At 39.7% G+C, this 17532-nt stretch overlaps 1 protein-coding gene across 1 annotated transcript in view; it reads left to right on the top strand.

The window, feature by feature from the left end:
* Positions 1–17532, top strand: part of LOC112411020 (DNA repair protein RAD51 homolog 2) — a gene marked incomplete at its 3' end in the record, with an annotated part of 54122 nt that overhangs the window by 3158 nt on the left and 33432 nt on the right. Inside the window, exons 2-4 of the mRNA XM_024761868.1 lie at positions 72–197; positions 6205–6318; positions 10677–10793. Coding sequence (XP_024617636.1) covers positions 114–197; positions 6205–6318; positions 10677–10793 — 315 coding nt within the window. The remainder of the gene's footprint in view (positions 1–71; positions 198–6204; positions 6319–10676; positions 10794–17532) is intronic.

Here is a 17532-nt window from a genome sequence, read left to right as displayed (position 1 = left end):
CGCTTGAAGGATTTTTTATTTTGTAGAGTGTTTTGGATAGCCCATCTACTGTTGCTTATGCTATTTTCCAGGTTTTTTTCAAGGTTCTTCTTTATCTTGCTGCACCTGAAGACATGGGTAGCAAGAAACTAAGACGAGTGGGTTTATCACAAGAGCTGTGTGACCGTCTGAACAGACATCAGATTGTTACCTGTCAGGTAAAATTTATTTAATTTTTTTCAGTGAGAAACTTGAAGTACAAATAAATCTTTTTTTTTCTTTTTCTTTAGATTTTTTCTTTTGATGTGGACCATTTCCAACGTCTTTATTGAATTTGTTACAACATTGCTTCTGCTTTATGTCTTGGCCTCTTGGCCATGAGGCATGTGGGATCCTAGCTCCCTGACCAGGGATCGAACCCACACCCCCTGCATTGGAAGGCGAAGTCCTAACTACTGGACCGCCAGGGACGTCCCACAGATTAATCTTGTGTACCTAAATAACTCTTAATTACACCTGAAATATGAACATTTAGGTTTATAAGAAAAGATAAATATGGTGCTTGCCAATTTTAAATAACAAACCACTTAGCTTGTATTTCCAAATGTGATTTCATTTATCCAAATGCAAGATTTTTGCATTTTGGGTGGGGTTGGGTGGGGAGAATGCTCATAGCAGAAGGTGAAGTACACCTGTGCCATTTATTTGGGATTCTAGAGAAGTTTTGTCCTCATAAAAGAAATTTTGCAGTTACATGAGAAATATGACTTAAATGAGACAGTATTCAAAATGGGTAATTTCTCTTGAAAGCAAGAAAAATTACTAGTTAGGATTATTTTCCTATTGATGGAGTCAGAGAAATATATAAGCAGATGTTGTATATTTAAGCAAAAGAGTAAAGCAAATCCCTCTTAGGAGGCTAAATAAGATTTAAGGTTTTCTGTTAGGATTTAATCCTTAATAAGACAGACTTTCAGAGTGTGCTGCAATTTTAAAAAAATTGCTTTGTGTGTTAATGATGTCTGTACTTCCTCTGTTATGCATTTTATAATCCTCATGTTCATACTTTGAAATACTCTTAAAAGTACGAAATTTAACATTTCATTCCGTAGTTTTATTTATTTGGCTGCATTAGGTCTTCGTTGCTGTGCGCGGGCTTTCTCTAGTTGCGGCGAGCGGGGGCTACTCTTCGTTGTGGTGCGCAGGCTTCTCATTGCGGTGGCTTCTCTTGTTGTGGAGCACGGGCTCTAGGCGCCCAGGCTTCAGTAGTTGCAGCATGCAGGCTCAGTAGTTGCGGCATGCGGGCCCTAGAGCACGCGGGCTTCAGTAGCTGTGGCGCGTGGGCTGTAGGTCGCGCGGGCTTCAGTAGCTGTGGCATGCAGGCTTAGTTGCTCTGTGGCATGTGGGATCTTCGCCCGGACCAGGGATCGAATCCGTGTCCCCTGCATTGGCAGGCAGATTCTTAACCACTGAGACTCTAGGGAAGTCCTTCCATAGTCACTTTTATTTTCTTTCAATTATTAAATACTCCCTCTGAATGATTTCATAGCTTAGGAAGAAACTCATTTTTTTTAAAAGTAGTACAACCTTGTATTTATTTATTTTAACATTTTTATTGGAGTATAATTGCTTTACAATGTTGTGCTAGTTTCTGCCTTACAACAGAGTGAATTAGCTATACATACACATACATCCCCATATCTAACCCCTCCTGCGTCTCCTCCCAGCCCTCCCCATCCCACCACTCCAGGCAGTCACAAAGCACCGAACTGATCTCCCAGTGCCATGCGGCCGCCTCCCAATAGCTGTCTATTTTACATTTGGTAGTATATTTAAGTCCATGTCACTCTCTCACTACATCCCAGCTTACCCTTCCCCCTCCCCATGTCCTCAAGTCCAATCTCTACGTCTGCGTCTTTATTCCTGTCCTGCCCCTAGGTTCTTCAGAACCTTTTTTTTAGATTCCATACATATGTGTTAGCTTATGATATTTGTTTTTCTCTCTGACTTACTTCACTCTGTATGACAGACTCTAGGTCCATCCACTTTACACAAATAACTCAATTTCGTTTCTTTTTATGGCTGAGTAATATTCCATTGTATATATGTGCCACGTCTTCTTTATCCATTCATCTGTCGATGGACACTTAGGTTGGTTCCATGTCCTGGCTTTTGTAAATAGAGCTGCAATGAACATTGTGGTGCATGATTCTTTTTGAATTATGGTTTTCTCAGGGTATAGGCCCAGTAGTGGGATTGCTGGGTCATATGGTAGTTCTATTTTTAGTTTTTTAAGGAACCTCCACACTGTTCTCCATAGTGGTTGTATCAATTTACGTTCCCAGCAACAGTGCAAGAGGGTTCCCTTTTCTCCACACCCTCTCTAGCATTTATTGTTTGTAGATTTTTTGATGATGGCCATTCTGACTGGTGTGAGGTGATAAATCATTGCAGTTTTTTTCTTTTTTCTCGGTATGCGGGCCTCCCACTGTTGTGGCCTCTCCCGTTGCGGAGCACAGGCTCTGGAAGTGCAGGCTCAGTGGCCATGGCTCAGGGGCCCAGCCACTCCGCGGCATGTGGGATCTTCCCGGACCGGGGCACGAACCTGTGTCCCCTGCATCGGCAGGCGGACTCTCAACCACTGCGCCACCAGGGAAGCCCCATCATTGCAGTTTTGATTTGCATTTCTCTAATGATTAGTGATGTTGAGGATTCTTTCATGTGTTTGTTGGCAATCTGTATATCTTCTTTGGAGAAATGTCTATTTAGGTCTTCTGCCCATTTTTGGATTGGGTTGTTTTTTTTTGATATTGAGCTGCTTGTCAATTTTGGAGATTAATCCTTTGTCCGTTGCTTCATTTGCAAATATTTTCTCCCATTCTGGGTTGTCTTTTCGTCTTGTTTATGGTTTCCTTTGCTGTGCAAAAGCTTTTCGGTTTCATTAGGTCCCATTTGTTTATATTTGTTTTATTTCCATTTCTCTAGGAGGTGGGTCAAAAAGGATCTTGCTGTGATTTATGTCATAGAGTGTTCTGCCTATGTTTTGCTATAAGAGTTTTTTAGTGTCTGGCCTTACATTTAGGTCCTTAATCCATTTTGAGTTTATTTTTGTGTATGGTGTTAGGGAGTGTTCTAATTTCATTCTTTTACATGTAGCTGTCCAGTTTTCCCAGCACCACTTATTGAAAAGGCTGTGTTTTCTCCATTGTATATTCTTGCCTCCTTTACCAAAAATAAGGTGACCATATGTGCATGTGTTTATCTCTGGGCTTTCTATCCTGTTCCATTGATCTATATTTCTGTTTTTGGTGCCAGTACCATTCTGTCGTGATTACTGTAGCTTTGTAGTATAGTCTGAAGTCCAGCAGCCTGATTTCTCCAGCTCTGGTTTTCTTTTTCAAGATTGCTTTGGCTATTCGGGGTCTTTTGTGTTTCCATACAAGTTGTGAAATTTTTTGTTCTAGCTCTGTGAAAAATGCCATTGGTAGTTTGATAGGGATTGCATTGAATCTGTAGATTGCTTTGGGTAATATAGTCATTTTCACAATGTTGATTCTTCCAATCCAAGAACATGGTATATCTCTCCATCTATTTGTATCATCTTTCATTTCTTTCATCAGTTTCTTATAGTTTTCTGCATACAGGTCTTTTGTCTCATTAGGTAAGTTTATTCCTAGGTATTTTATTCCTAGGTATTTTATTCTTTTTGTTGCAATGGTAAATGGGAGTGTTTCCTTAATTTCTCTTTCAGATTTTTCATCATTAGTGTGTAGGAATGCAAGAGATTTCTGTGCATTAATTTTGTATCCTGCTACTTTACCAAATTCATTGATTAACTCTTGTAGGATTCTCTATGTATAGTGTCATGTTGTCTGCAAACAGTGACAGCTTTACTTCTTCTTTTCCAATTTGGATTTACTTCTTCTTTTCCGATTTGGATTCCTTTTTTTTTTCTTTTTTTTTTTTGTGGTATGCAGGCCTCTCACTGTTGTGGCCTCTCCTGTTGCGGAGCATAGGCTCCAGACGCGCAGGCTCAGCTGTCATGGCTCATGGGCCTAGCCGCTCTGCGGCATGTGGGATCTTCCTGGACCGGGGCACGAACCCATGTCCCCTGCATCGGCAGGCGGACTCTCAACCACTGTGCCACCAGGGAAGCCCTGGATTCCTTTGATTTCTTTTTCTTCTCTGATTGCTGTGGCTAAAACTTCCAAAACTATGTTGAATAATAGTGATGAGAGTGGACAACCTTGTCTTGTTCCTGATCTTAGTGGAAATGGTTTCAGTTTTTCACCATTGAGGACGATGTTGGCTGTGTGTTTGTCATATATGGCCTTTATTATGTTGAGGTAAGTTCCCTCTATGCCTACTTTCTGGAGAGTTTTTATCATAAATGGGTGTTGAATTTTGTGGAAAGCTTCTTCTGCATCTATTGAGATGATCATATGGTTTTTCTCCTTCAATTTGTTAAAATGGTGTATCCCATTGATTGATTTGCGTATACTGAAGAATCCTTACATTCCTGCGATAAACCCCACTTGATCATGGTATATGATCCTTTTATTTTTTTATTTTTTATTTTTTTAAATTTATTTATTTATTTATGGTTGTGTTGGGTCTTTGTTTCTGTGTGAGGGCTTTCTCTAGTTATGGCATGCGGGGGCCACTCTTCATCGTGATGCGCAGGCCTCTCACTATCGCTGCCTCTCTTGTTCTCTGCGGAGCACAGGCTCCAGATGTGCAGGCTCAGTAATTGTGGCTCACGGGCCCAGTTGCTCCGCGGCATGTGGGATTCCCCCAGACCAGGGCTGGAACCCGTGTCCCCTGCATTGGCAGGCAGATTCTCAACCACTGCGCCACCAGGGAAGCCCTGTGATCCTTTTAATGTGCTGTTGGATTCTGTTTGCTAGTATTTTGTTGAGGATTTTTGCATCTATGTTCATCAGTGATATTGGCCTATAGTTTTCTTTCTTTGTGACATCTTTGTCTGGTTTTGATATCAGGGTGATGGTGGCCTCGTAGAATGAGTTTGGGAGTGTTCTTACCTCTGCTATATTTTGGAAGAGTTTGAGAAGGATAGCTGTTAGCTCTTCTCTAAATGTTTGATAGAATTCGCCTGTGAAGGTGTCTGGTCCTGAGGTTTTATTTGTTGGAAGATTCTTAATCACAGTCTCAGTTTCAGTGCTTGTGATTGGTCTGTTTATATTTTCTATTTCTTCCTGGTTTAGTCTCAGAAGGTTGTGCTTTTCTAAGAATTTGTCCATTTCTTCCAGGTTGTCCATTTTTTTGGCATATAGTTGCTTGTAGTAATCTCTCATGATCCTTTGTATTTCTACAGTGTCAGTTGTTACTTTTCCTTTTTCATTTCTAATTTCTATTGATTTGAGTCTTCTCCCTCTTTTTTCTTGATGAGTCTGGCTAATCAATTTTGTTTATCTTCTCAAAAAACCAGCTTTTAGTTTTATTGATCTTTGCTATTGTTTCCTTCATTTGTTTTTCATTTATTTCTGATCTGATCTTTATGACTTCTTTCCTTCTGCTAACTTTGGGGTTTTTTTGTTCTTCTTTCTCTAATTGCTTTAGGTGTAAGGTTAGGTTGTTTATTTGAGATTTTTCTTGTTTCTTGAGGTAGGATTGTATTGCTATGAACTTCCCTCTTAGAACTTCTTTTGCTGCAACCCATAGATTTTGGGTCATCGTGTTTTCATTGTCATTTGAAGAAACTCATTTCAGCCTGACTCTTTCTGGTCATCTGTTTGTGCCCAGACTCTTTCAGGCACAAGGGCAGCGCCAACATACACCTGAGTTGGATTCTGCTGCTATGTGTTGTTACTTGGTGTGTCCTCTGGTATATGCCAAGGTGGATAATTAGAGGATAAGATTATATCATCATATCTTTTAGTTAAGGGCTATTTAGGGGGAAAATACTATAAGAAACATATAAATCTTTGATCTACAATAAACTTTTTTTTAAATACTTATGGATTTATTTGGCTGTGCCGGTTCTTAGTTGTGGCATGTGGGATCTAGTTCCCTGACCAGGGATTGAACCCAGGCCCCCTGCATTGGGAGCGTGGAGTCTTAACCACTGGACCACCAGCGAAGTCCCTGATCTACGATAAATTCTGCTTTTATTTACACATGGATAGTGTCAATTGAAAGTTTCCTTTTAATTCTAGTATCTTTGTTGCACATATATATTTTAAATATTTTCTTTATGTTTTTTAGGACTTTCTATGTCTTACCCCACTGGAGCTTATGAGGATGACTGGCCTTAGTTATCAAGGTGTCCATGAACTTTTGTGTGTGGTCAGCAGGGCCTGTGCCCCACGGATGCAAACGGTGTGTATATATTTTAGAATTATGATTTGATTTTTATTTTGAAACGATTCTGTGTCTCATTTAAAATCTTTCGGGTGATGAGATGAGCACCTCAAAAATACCAACCCTCACAGCACAGAGTTAGTCCTCTAATGAGAATATATGTAAGAAATTTATGTAGTTTATAAGCTCCTAATTATAGGAAGGCAGTTCCTAATTACGGGAATGAGAGGGTAATATGATTTTCTTTTCTCTGTAGCTGGTACTGATATTTCAAAAGGTCATCTTTCTCTTTGGTTGGTTTGGGGAGGATTTGTGAACCTCATGGTTAAAGTATAATATACTGTTAATTTTAGAATGCTCCTGTCTTTGTAATGCTAACTTTTATCATCATTACTTACTGTGCATCATAAAGTACACTTGTTGGACTTATACTCTCTTACTGATTGAATGAATAATACTTGAAAACTTATCCTCACTCCTGAGAAGAGTTAAAGTGTTTTGTAATAAGCCCTCATCAAGTTGTACTATTATTTCATACTTTCTATCTCATGACTTTAGCTTTTCAAAATGTAGGTTTAGTGCATGGTAGAAAATATCTTGTTTTCCCAGAATAAGAGTTGCCTAAAAGTCTGTCCAGTGTTTTGCAAATGTATTTGTTTATGTGGGTTATAAATTACTTACCTTACTATCTTATATTGAAATTTGGTAACCACCGAGCAATAAAGTAGGGTCTAACTCTGTGAAGGAGGAAGGAAGGAATATTTGTGTCATTTGAAACTTTGAAAACAATGAACAAATTGAGTATTTTCTTTTGTTCAGATTTAGCTCATTATCTAAGGAAAATACTTTAAAGGCAAAATAGTCAGAAGGAGAATTAGAATGGGAGTTAGAGATGGGCAGTAGTCTTAGCTTTGTCGTTGATGTAGTATCTTTGAACCGCTCACTTTATTTTATGGGAGAAGTTAGAGAGTTAAATTAGTATCTTATGATTCTGTGACGAGGTTCAAGTTGTCGCTATTTTGAAGGTTGTAAATCACCAAGAGAACATTTTGGTTTGACATCTGTCATTCTATTTGGTCAATATCTATGGCATATTCCTAGTTAGATAATTAAGTAGGAGATTGTGGGTAGGAAATTCACCTTTAGTCTCCACTTCCATCACCACTTTCAGCTGCAATGTCACTACAATTCCAAATGCCAGTTCAAAGAGCCATCTTTCTTCTTCGTTGTACATTACTCTTGTAAAATTCTTTAGATTTGAATCCTGTCTTAAATATTGGCTTAGCCTTACTTCATTCCCTCACAAAGCTTTTTTTGTTAATTTATTTATTCAGTAATTTATTCCGTCAACCAATATTTATCGAGTGCCAGCCATGGATCTGTCAGGTACTGGGGATATTATAGTGAAGATGACTGATAAAGTTCCTGCCCTCATGTAGCTTACAGTCTAGTGGGAACAGTCAGACAGTAAACAAATAATTATACAAATGGTTAGTTAATTGTAGTAATGACGAGTCCTATCAAAGAAAAGTACAAAGAGCTTAGAAACTGAATAACAGGGACATTACTTAGTTTAGGGGTCCTTAAGAAGGGCTCCCTCGGGCTTCCCTGGTGACGCAGTGGTTGAGAGTCCACCTGCCGATGCAGGGGACATGGGTTCATGCCCCGGTCCAGGAAGATCCCACATGCCGCAGAGCGGCTAGGCCCGTGAGCCATGGCCACTGAGCCTGTGCGTCCGGAGCCTGTGCTCCGCAACGGGAGAGGCCACAACAGTGAGAGGCCCATGTACCACAAAAAAAAAAAGAAGGGCTCCCTCAAGGAAGTGATACTTCAGCTCAAACCTGAAGGATGAATAGGAGAGAGATGGACAACGGAGTTGGGAAGGGAGGGAGCAGGGAAGAGTTTGCAGGCACTGTGACTGGGAAATGCAAAGCGCCTGAGAAGAGCAGGAGAATGGTGCTTGTATGGTAAGAAAGTCAGGCCAGTGTGAATGAACGTAGTGGCAAGGAAGAGAGTGTCAAGAAATGAAGTTGGAGAAGCAAGCAGGGGTCAGGTCACTGGGGCCTGCAGACCATGTTAAGGATTTTGGACTTTATTCTGAAAGCAATGACACGTCATCAAAGGGAGTAATCTAATATGTGTTTTTAAAAACTCAGTCTTTAAACATAGACAAGTGATTGAAAAGGAACAAGAAAATATTTGTGAAGACTAGTTAGGTATCTATGACTGTATTACAGGCAGATTGTGACATGGACTATTAGTGTGGTACTGATGCTGATGGTATAATGTCAGTTATCGTGAGAGATACTTAGGAGGTAGAATGAATAGGATTCGGAGATGATTTGGCTATGGGTGGTGGTGAGGTACAGGAAAGTGTCAGAGATGATTCCTTGATTTTGCTTTGAAAGATTGGGTGGTACCATTTCCTGAGATGATTCCTTGATTTTGCTTTGAAAGATTGGGTGGTACCATTTCCTGAGATGATTCCTTGATTTTGCTTTGAAAGATTGGGTGGTACCATTTCCTGAGATGAGGAATATTGGAAGAGGATCAGGTTTGAGGGAGGCAGATTGTGAATTTGTGAGTACCTGTCAAATTTTTGGTGCTTGTGAAACATTTAAATATGTGGACTTTGAGCTTGAAGTAGAGGTCTGCACTGGAAACGTGCATTGGGGAGTCATCGGTGTGAACATGGTAGTCAAAGCCGTGAAAATGGGTGAGAGATTGCCTAGAAGGTATGTATAGTGAGAATGTAAGTGTGCCCAAGACCAAGTCCCGAATCAGCCAACATTTCAAGATCAGATTAGACAACGATGAGTCTAAGAAGCAGCCTCCAAGGTAGAAGAAAACTGGTGGTGTGTCATATCGTAGTGTCCCTCTTTGTCTCGCTTATGTACACAGTATTATTTCTGAAGTCTTGTTCTGTTAGTTCATTTTAGTAGTTTTTTGAGTCACGAGATCTGTTATTCTACTAATCACACTTATAGTTGCAAAGGAAGTACTTTAATGTTAATAGATTATGTTGCCTTTACATGTCTGTAAAGTGTCCCTATGCCCACCTATGTTGCCTGATAGATTGTAGGCAATATTTAGGTATTTCTAAATCAGATGAAAGGCACACACCTTTTACTGTAGCTTTATTCTATTTTATTTTATATGCCTGAATGTAGCCTTTAGACAACTGTGGCAATCCATGGTTTAACTGATCTAAAAACTCAATAGGTGAGATTAGACAAGAGTGGGCACATTTATGGCTCATACGTATTAATATACTGGTCTTCCTACGTCCTCATAGGAGCAGAAGAGCCTTGGATTTGAGACCTAGACTTATTCAGTTGTAAACTTTAGGTGGGTAGAGACTAGTTCTGTTTGGGTTACCACTCTATTCCCAGAGCTTATCATAGTATATGGCATGCAGTCGGCAATTAATTCACATTTTTTGAATGAATGAAGGAATGAAAGATTTCAGTTCTGTGACTTGACTTCAGTTTTGGGCAACTTAATATAACAGTAGTAATTTTTAATGTTAGAGATTGCAGAGAGGCAAGTGTTCTTACACATTGTAATCATGTTAACCACATCTGCAAAGACCCTTTTTCCAAATAAGGTAATATTCACAGGTTCCAAGGATTTGATGTGGCTGTCTTTTGGAAGGCCATTTCTTAGTCTACCCCATCCACCTTCAAGCTGTTCGCAAAGCAACCTCGGTTTGAAATGGTAGCTTGGCCGTGTCACTCCCTGTTGCTCTCAGCCTACACGCCACACTTCAGCAATGCTCTTCCTGATTAGGCCCCTGCTTATTTCTCCAGCCTCATTGCTTGCCACACACCATGACCTCGCACCTTCTTTCTGGCGTTCTAAATGAACTCTTTTTGTTTTTTGTAGTTTTTGTGAGTTTCCATTTCCTTTCTTGCTTGCTTCTTGACCTTTCTTCGTACATTCTTGTCTCTTTGCCAGGAACATGCACATTCCCTTTGCCTGTCTAACAGTCATTTCAGGTTTTAGCTCAGACATCCAGATCTCCCTTGAAGCCTTCCTATATCACAAAATCCAGATCGGGTATACTCTCTCCAGGTCTCCACTTGCCCTATCACAGTATCTCTTATTTAAGTGTATGGTAATTGCTTAGTTTCTAGTCCTAATATCATAGTCCCTAGTTGGCTATAAGTACTGTGGGGCAGGGGCTCTGTCTTTTATATCACAGCCCCCAGATCTAGCACAGTCCCTGGCACAGAGTAAATAGTTGTTGAATAAATAAATAGTAGAAGAAAAAAAAGGGGATTGGGGTTCCAACTGCTAGAATTTGAGTTTGGAGTTGACTTATGTTTTTGAATAAATATTGAGGTTGAAAATAACTTAATCTCTTCTTTGTTCAGGCTTATGAGATAAAGACACAGAGGTCTGCTGCTCCATCATCAGCATTTTTATCTACAACCCTCTCTGCTTTAGATGAAGCCCTGCATGGTGGTGTAGCTTGTGGATCCCTCACAGAGGTAAAAAAGAAACTTTCCAAACCTTCTTCCATTGACTTAGAACCTTCAGAGCCAGGGGAAAAAGGTTAATTAAAACATAAATTATTTTGGGAATATTCATCTAAATTATAAGTACCTCGAGGGCATGGTTCTCCACTCAGTCCCTAGTACAACACTAGTACAGTACATCAAAAGGAAGATGGTCCAAAAAAATCCCTGCTGACTGACTGAAATCTGCTTGGGTTGCTGTTTCTTTGAATTAGAAAGTGATGAATATTATGAAATAATATGAAACAATTTGGGGGAATTAGAAAAGGATCACTACTTAGCATATTAGGAAGGAAAATTTGAAATTTTATTAACATGTGGGCAAATTATAGTATTAAACTGAAGTGAGCTATTTTCACTTCCTGTTAAAGATAAAATTTGGTTCTAGGAAGTAATAGGTTGTTGTATTAGTTATATATTGTTGCATAACAAATTACCCCCAAACTAAGTGGCTTAAACAACAATAAACATTGATTTCCGTTTCTTTGGGAGTGGCTTAGCTCAGTGATATTGGCGAAGGATGCGAGGGGGCAGGTTGGTGCTGGTTGTTGGCGGAGGTCATGATTCCTCCCCAGAGGGCTCTCCACAGGTTGCTTGAGTGTCCTCGTGACACGATGTCTGACTCCCTCAGGCAAGATGGAAATGGCTATTCCTTTGATGATTTAGCTTTGGAAGTTATACACCATCACTTCTGCCACTTTCTCTTCTTTAGAAGCGGGTAATTAAGTCCAGCCCACATTCAAGGAAAGGGAAATTAGACTCTACCTTTTGAAAGAAGTGTCAAGAATTTGAGGATATTTTAAAACCACAACAGTTCTTTTCCTTGAAAACTGCATTCATGTGCTTACTGGTTCTCATGTGGTGACTCCATAGACTATGTTTACCAGTACACTTCTGAGGGACTTCTTGCCTGAGAGTTCTAGGGGAATAGATGCTTGAAACAAACTTTTAACAAGAGTAGACGCTTATATTCTGATAGGCATAAATTTAACTGTAGGTATTTTCCCTTGAAAATAGGGGACCTGTTTTAGGTAGTATACATTATTTTATTTCCGGTCTTCCAAGAAAGATTTATTTTATAAAGTTTTTTATTTTTTAATTTTTATTTATTTTATGTTTGGCTGTATTGGGTCTTCGTTGCTGCGCGTGGGCTTTTCTCTGGTTGTGGCAAGTGGGAGCTACTTTTCTTTGCGGTGCACGGGCTTCTCATTGTAGTGGCTTCTCTTGTTGCAGAGCACGGGCTCTAGGCACGTGGACTTCAGTAGTTGTGGCACACGGGCTCAGTAGTTGTGGGTCCTGGACTGAGCAGTTGTGGCTCGTGGGCTCTGGAGTGCAGGTGCAGTAGTTGTGGCACATGGGCTTAGTTGCTTTGCGGCATATGGGATCTTCCCGGACCAGGGCTCGAACCTGTGTCCCCTGAATTGGCAGGCGGATTCTTAACTACTGCACCACCAGGGAAGCCCACCAAGAAAGATTTTAAAATATGTGTGTGCTATGCCTAGTAGATGCCTATTGGATAGTAGGTAAATGAATGAAAGAGTGAATTAACCTTTAATAGAAATTAGAATGTGCTCTTGCAGGGCACTGCCACCAGATGGTGCCAGAATCCTATCTTACATAATCTTTTTGTGATCTAATTGGACCTTTGTTGAAATAGGTTTATTTAAAAAAAAAAAAGAAAGAGGTTTTATAGTAATTGTGATCCACAGTTATAAACTTACTTATTTAAATAGCAAAACTTCAGGAAGATTAACCAACAAATACTTTTTTATTTTTTAAGTTTTGGAATAGTGTAAATACTTTTTCATGTAGCTTTTATCAATTCTTTCTAAATCCAAGAGATAGTTACAAGCCATTAGATGTTTTTTCATCATCTGATTGGCTGACATGGAATATGAATACCCTGATTGCTTATTAGAGGCAAGTTCTCTACTTTCTGTTTCAGCTCCAGGTAGCCTCTGCAGTCTTTTTGGGATTTTTCAGCTGAGTACAGGGAGTATTTGTTGACCTTGTATTAAAAACAAAAATTTAATATCTATCTTATGTATACAAGATTAAATACATTCTGCATGTGTAAGTTATGAGCATTTATGAGCCTGTGACCCAATATAAAACGCAGAACAGTACCAAAATCATTGAAACCAACTGTGGGCTCCTCCCTGATCCCATCTTTGGCTTTCTGTTGAGAGGTAACTTCCATCCTGAATTTCCACCATTGCTATCTTTTTTTTTTTTTTGCGGTACGCGGGCCTCTCACTGTTGTGGCCTCTCCCGTTGCAGAGCACAGGCTCCGGACGCGCAGGCTCAGCGGCCATGGCTCACGGGCCCAGCTGCTCCGCGGCATGTGGGATCTTCCCAGACCGGGGCACGAACCTGTGTCCCCTGCATCAGCAGGCGGACTCTCAACCACTGCGCCACCAAGGAAGCCCTCTTTTTTTTTTTTTAATTGAAGTATAGTTGATTTACAATATTATATTGGTGTCAGGTGTACAGCATAGTGATTCTACCATTGCTGTACTTTTTTTCCCCAATGGTTACCAATACCTATAGTTTTCCTTTATCACCCATATACATAGGAAATGTAGCATTTTATTTAGTTTTGATTATTTTTGAGCTCTATTACATAATATATTGGTGATTAAATCATATCATACCTCTTCTATGAATTGATTTTTCCACTTAATATTATTTTCTAAGATTTATCCATGTTGCAAGTAGCAAGAGTATAATTCACTTTCACTGCTGTGTCATACTCCATTTTGAAAATATGGCCACAGTTTATTTATCCCTTCTCCTGTGAGTGAACATTTGGGTTGTTTCCAAATATTAGCAGTTTGCTAACAAGTCCTGTGAAAACTGTTGTACATGTCTCCTGGATCACATGTACAGGTGTTTCTCTAGGGCACAGGTTGGCAAACTACTGCCCAGTGGTCAAATCTGGACAGCTTCCTGTTTTTTATAAATAAAGTTTTATTGTAACACAACTATGTTCATTGGTTTACATTTTGTCTGTGGCAGTTTTTGAGATACAAGGCAGAGTTGCGTTAGTTGTGACAGAAACCTCGTGGTTTGCAAAGCCTAAAATATTTACTAGCTGGCTCCTGTCTAGGGGATCTACCTTGGAGTGATTTGCTGGTTATTATAGAGTATGCACATAGGTAGCATTGCAGAATCAGGACAAATTGTTTTCCAGAGTGGTTGTGCCTGCTTACATTCCTATGAGCAATGTGCACGAATACCTCTTGCTCCATGTCTTCTTGCCTTGGTATTATCTGACTTCTCAGTTTCAGCCCATCTTTGTGATCTTAGTTTTCATTTTCCTGATTACTAATGAGCTGGAATATCTTTTTATAAATCATTCGGCTATTTAAAAAAATAATTTTATTTTATTTTTTTATACAGCAGGTTCTTATTAGTCATCCATTTTATACACATCAGTGTACACATGTCAATCCCAGTCTCTTAATTCATCACACCACAATCCCCACATGAGACTGTCTTTTCTCCATTATATATCCTTGCCTTCTTTGTCATAGATTAGTTGACCATAGGTGCGTAGGTTTATCTCTGGGCTATCTATCCTGTTTCATTGATCTGTATTTTTGTTTTTGCACCAGTACCATGTTGTCTTGATTTCTGTAGCTTTATAGTATGTCTGAAGTCAGGAAGTCTGATTCCTCCGGCTCTGTTTTTTACCATCAAGACTGCTTTGGCTATTTGGGGTCTTTTATGTCTCCATACAAATTTTTAGATTTTTTGTTCTAGTTCTGTAAAAAATGCCACTGGTAATTTGATAGGGATTGCATTGAATCTGTAGATTTCTTTGGGTAGTACATCATTTTCACAAGTTTGATTCTTCTAATCCAACAACATGGAATATCTCTCCATCTGTTTATGTCATCTTTGATTTCTTTCATCAGTGTCTTATAGTTTTCTGAGTACAGGTCTTTTAACTCCTTAGGTAGGTTTATTCCTAGGTATTTTATTCTTTTTGTTGCAGTGGTAAATGGGAGTGTTTCCTTAATTTCTCTTTCTTTCGTTCGTTTCGTCTTTCGTTGTTAGTGTATAGGAATGCAAGAGATTTCTGTGCATTAATTTTGTATCCTGCAACTTTACCAGATGCATTGATGAGCTCTAGTAGTTTTCTGGTGGCATCTTTAGGATTCTCTAGGTATAGTATCATGTCATCTGCAAGCAGTGACAGTTTTACTTCTTCTTTTCTAATTTGTATTCCTTTTATTTCTTTTTCTTCTCTGATTGCCGTGGCTAGGACTTCCAAAACTATGTTGAATAATAGTGGCGAGAGTGGACATGCTTGTCTTGTTCCTGATCTCAGAGGAAATGCTTTCAGTTTTTCACTACTGAGAATGATGTTTGCTGTGGGTTTGTCATATGTGGTCTTTATTATGTTGCGGTAGGTTCCCTCTGTGTCCATTTCCTGGAGAGTTTTTATCATAAATGGGTGTTGAATTTTGTGGAAAGCTTTTTCTGCATCTATTGAGATGACCATATGGTTTTTATTCTTCAGTTTCCTGTTACGGTGTATCACATTGATTCATTTGCATATATTGAAGAATACTTGCATCCCTGGGATAAATCCCACTTCATCATGGTGTATGATCCTATTAATGTGTTGTTGGATTCTGTTTGCTAGTATTTTGTTGAGGATTATTGCATCTATATTCATCAGTGATATTGGTCTGTAATTTTCTGTTTTTGTAATATCTTTGTCTGTTTTTGGTATCAGGGTGATGGTGGTCTCATAAAATGAGTTGGGGAGTGTTCCTTCCTCTGCAATTTTTTGGAAGAGTTTGAGAAGGATGTATGTTAGCTCTTCTCTAAATGTTTGATAGAATTCACCTGTGAAGCCATCTGGTTCTGGACTTTGTTTGTTGGAAGATCTTTTAATCAGTTTCAATTTCATTACTTATGATTGGTCTGTTCATATTTTCTATTTCTTCCTGGTTCAGTCTTGGAAGGTTATACCTTTCTAAGAATTTGTCCATTTCTTCCAGGTTGTCCATTTTATGGGCATAGAGTTACTTGTAGTAGTTTCTTAGGATGCTTTGTATTTCTGCGGTGTCTTTTGTAACTTCTCCTTTTTCATTTATAATTTTATTGATTTGAGTCCTCTCCCTCTTTTTCTTTTTGTTTTTGTTTTTTTTTTTTTTTGTGGTACCTGGGCCTCTCACTGTTGTGGCCTCTCCCGTTGCAGAGCACAGGCTCCGGATGCGCAGGCTCAGCGGCCATGGCTCACGGGCTCAGCCGCTCCACGGCATGTGGGATCTTCCCAGACCGGGGCACAAACCCGCGTCCCCTGCATCAGCAGGCAGACTCTCAACCACTGCACCACCAGGGAAGCCCTCCCTCTTTTTCTTGATGAGTCTGGCTAATGGTTTATCAATTTTGTTTATCTTCTCAAAGAACCAGCTTTTAGTTTTATTGATGTTTGCTATTGTTTTCTTTGTTTCTATTTCAGTTATTTCTGCTCTGATCTTTATGATTTCTTTCCTTCCACTAAGTTCGGGTTTTGTTTGTTCTTCTTTATCTAGTTCCTTTACATGTAAGGTTAGATTGTTTATTTGAGATTTTCTTGCTTCTTGAGGTAAGCTTGTATTGCTATAAACTTACGTCTTAGAACTGCTTTTGCTGCATCCCATAGGTTTTGGATCATAGTGTTTTTGTTTTCATTTTTCTCTAGGTATTTTTTGGTTTTGTCTTTGATTTCTTCAGTGATCTCTTGGTTACTTAGTAACGTATTTTTTATTTTTATAAAAAAATGTTAAAAAACATTTTTTATCCATGTGTTTGTGTTTTTTATGTTTTTTTTTTCCCTGTAATTGCTTTCTAATCTCATAGTTTTGTGGTCGGAAAAGATGCTTGATATGATTTCCATTTTCTTAAATTTACTGAAGCTTGATTTGTGACCCAAGATGTGATCACTCCTAGAGAATGTTCCGTGTGCACTTGCGATGAAAGTGTAATCTGCTGTTTTTGGATGGAATGTCCTATAAATATCAATTAAATCAAAGGTCTGAACCAAGATAGCAGAGTAGAAGGACGTGCTCTCACTCCCTCTTGTGAGAACACCAGAATCACAGGTAGCTGCTGGACAATCATCGACAGGAAGACACTGGAACTCACCAAAAAAGATACCCCACGTCCAAAGACAAAGGAGAAGCCACAATGAGATGGTAGGAGGGGTGCAGTCAGAACAAAATGAAATCCCATAATTGCTGGGTGGGCAACTCACAGACTGGAGAATAATTATACCACGGAAGTCCACCCACTGGAGTGAAGGTTCTGAGCCACACGTCAGGCTTCCCAACCTGGGGGTCTGGCAACAGGAGGAGGAATTTCTAGAGAATCACACTTTGAAGGCTAGTGGGATTTGATTGCAAGACTTCGACAGCACTGGGGGAAACAGAAACTCCACTATTGGAGGGCCCACACAAAGTAGTTTGCCCATCGGGACTCAGGGGAAGAAGCAGTGAACCCAGGGGAGACTGAACCACACCCACCTGCTAGTGTGGAGGGTTTCCTGCAGAGGCAGGAGGTGGCTGTGGCTCACCGCAGGGACAAGGGCACTGGCAGCAGAAGTTCTGGGAAGCACTCCTTGGCATGAACCCTCCCAGGGTCTGCCATTAACCCCACCAAATAGCCCAGGTAGGCTCCAGTTTTGGTTTGCCTCAGGCCAAACAACCAACAGGTG

Source organism: Neophocaena asiaeorientalis, unplaced genomic scaffold (genome assembly GCF_003031525.2).
Source record: "Neophocaena asiaeorientalis asiaeorientalis breed wild unplaced genomic scaffold, Neophocaena_asiaeorientalis_V1.1 scaffold936, whole genome shotgun sequence".
Taxonomy (NCBI): domain Eukaryota; kingdom Metazoa; phylum Chordata; class Mammalia; order Artiodactyla; family Phocoenidae; genus Neophocaena; species Neophocaena asiaeorientalis.
This window is presented reverse-complemented; position numbering and strand designations above follow the sequence as displayed.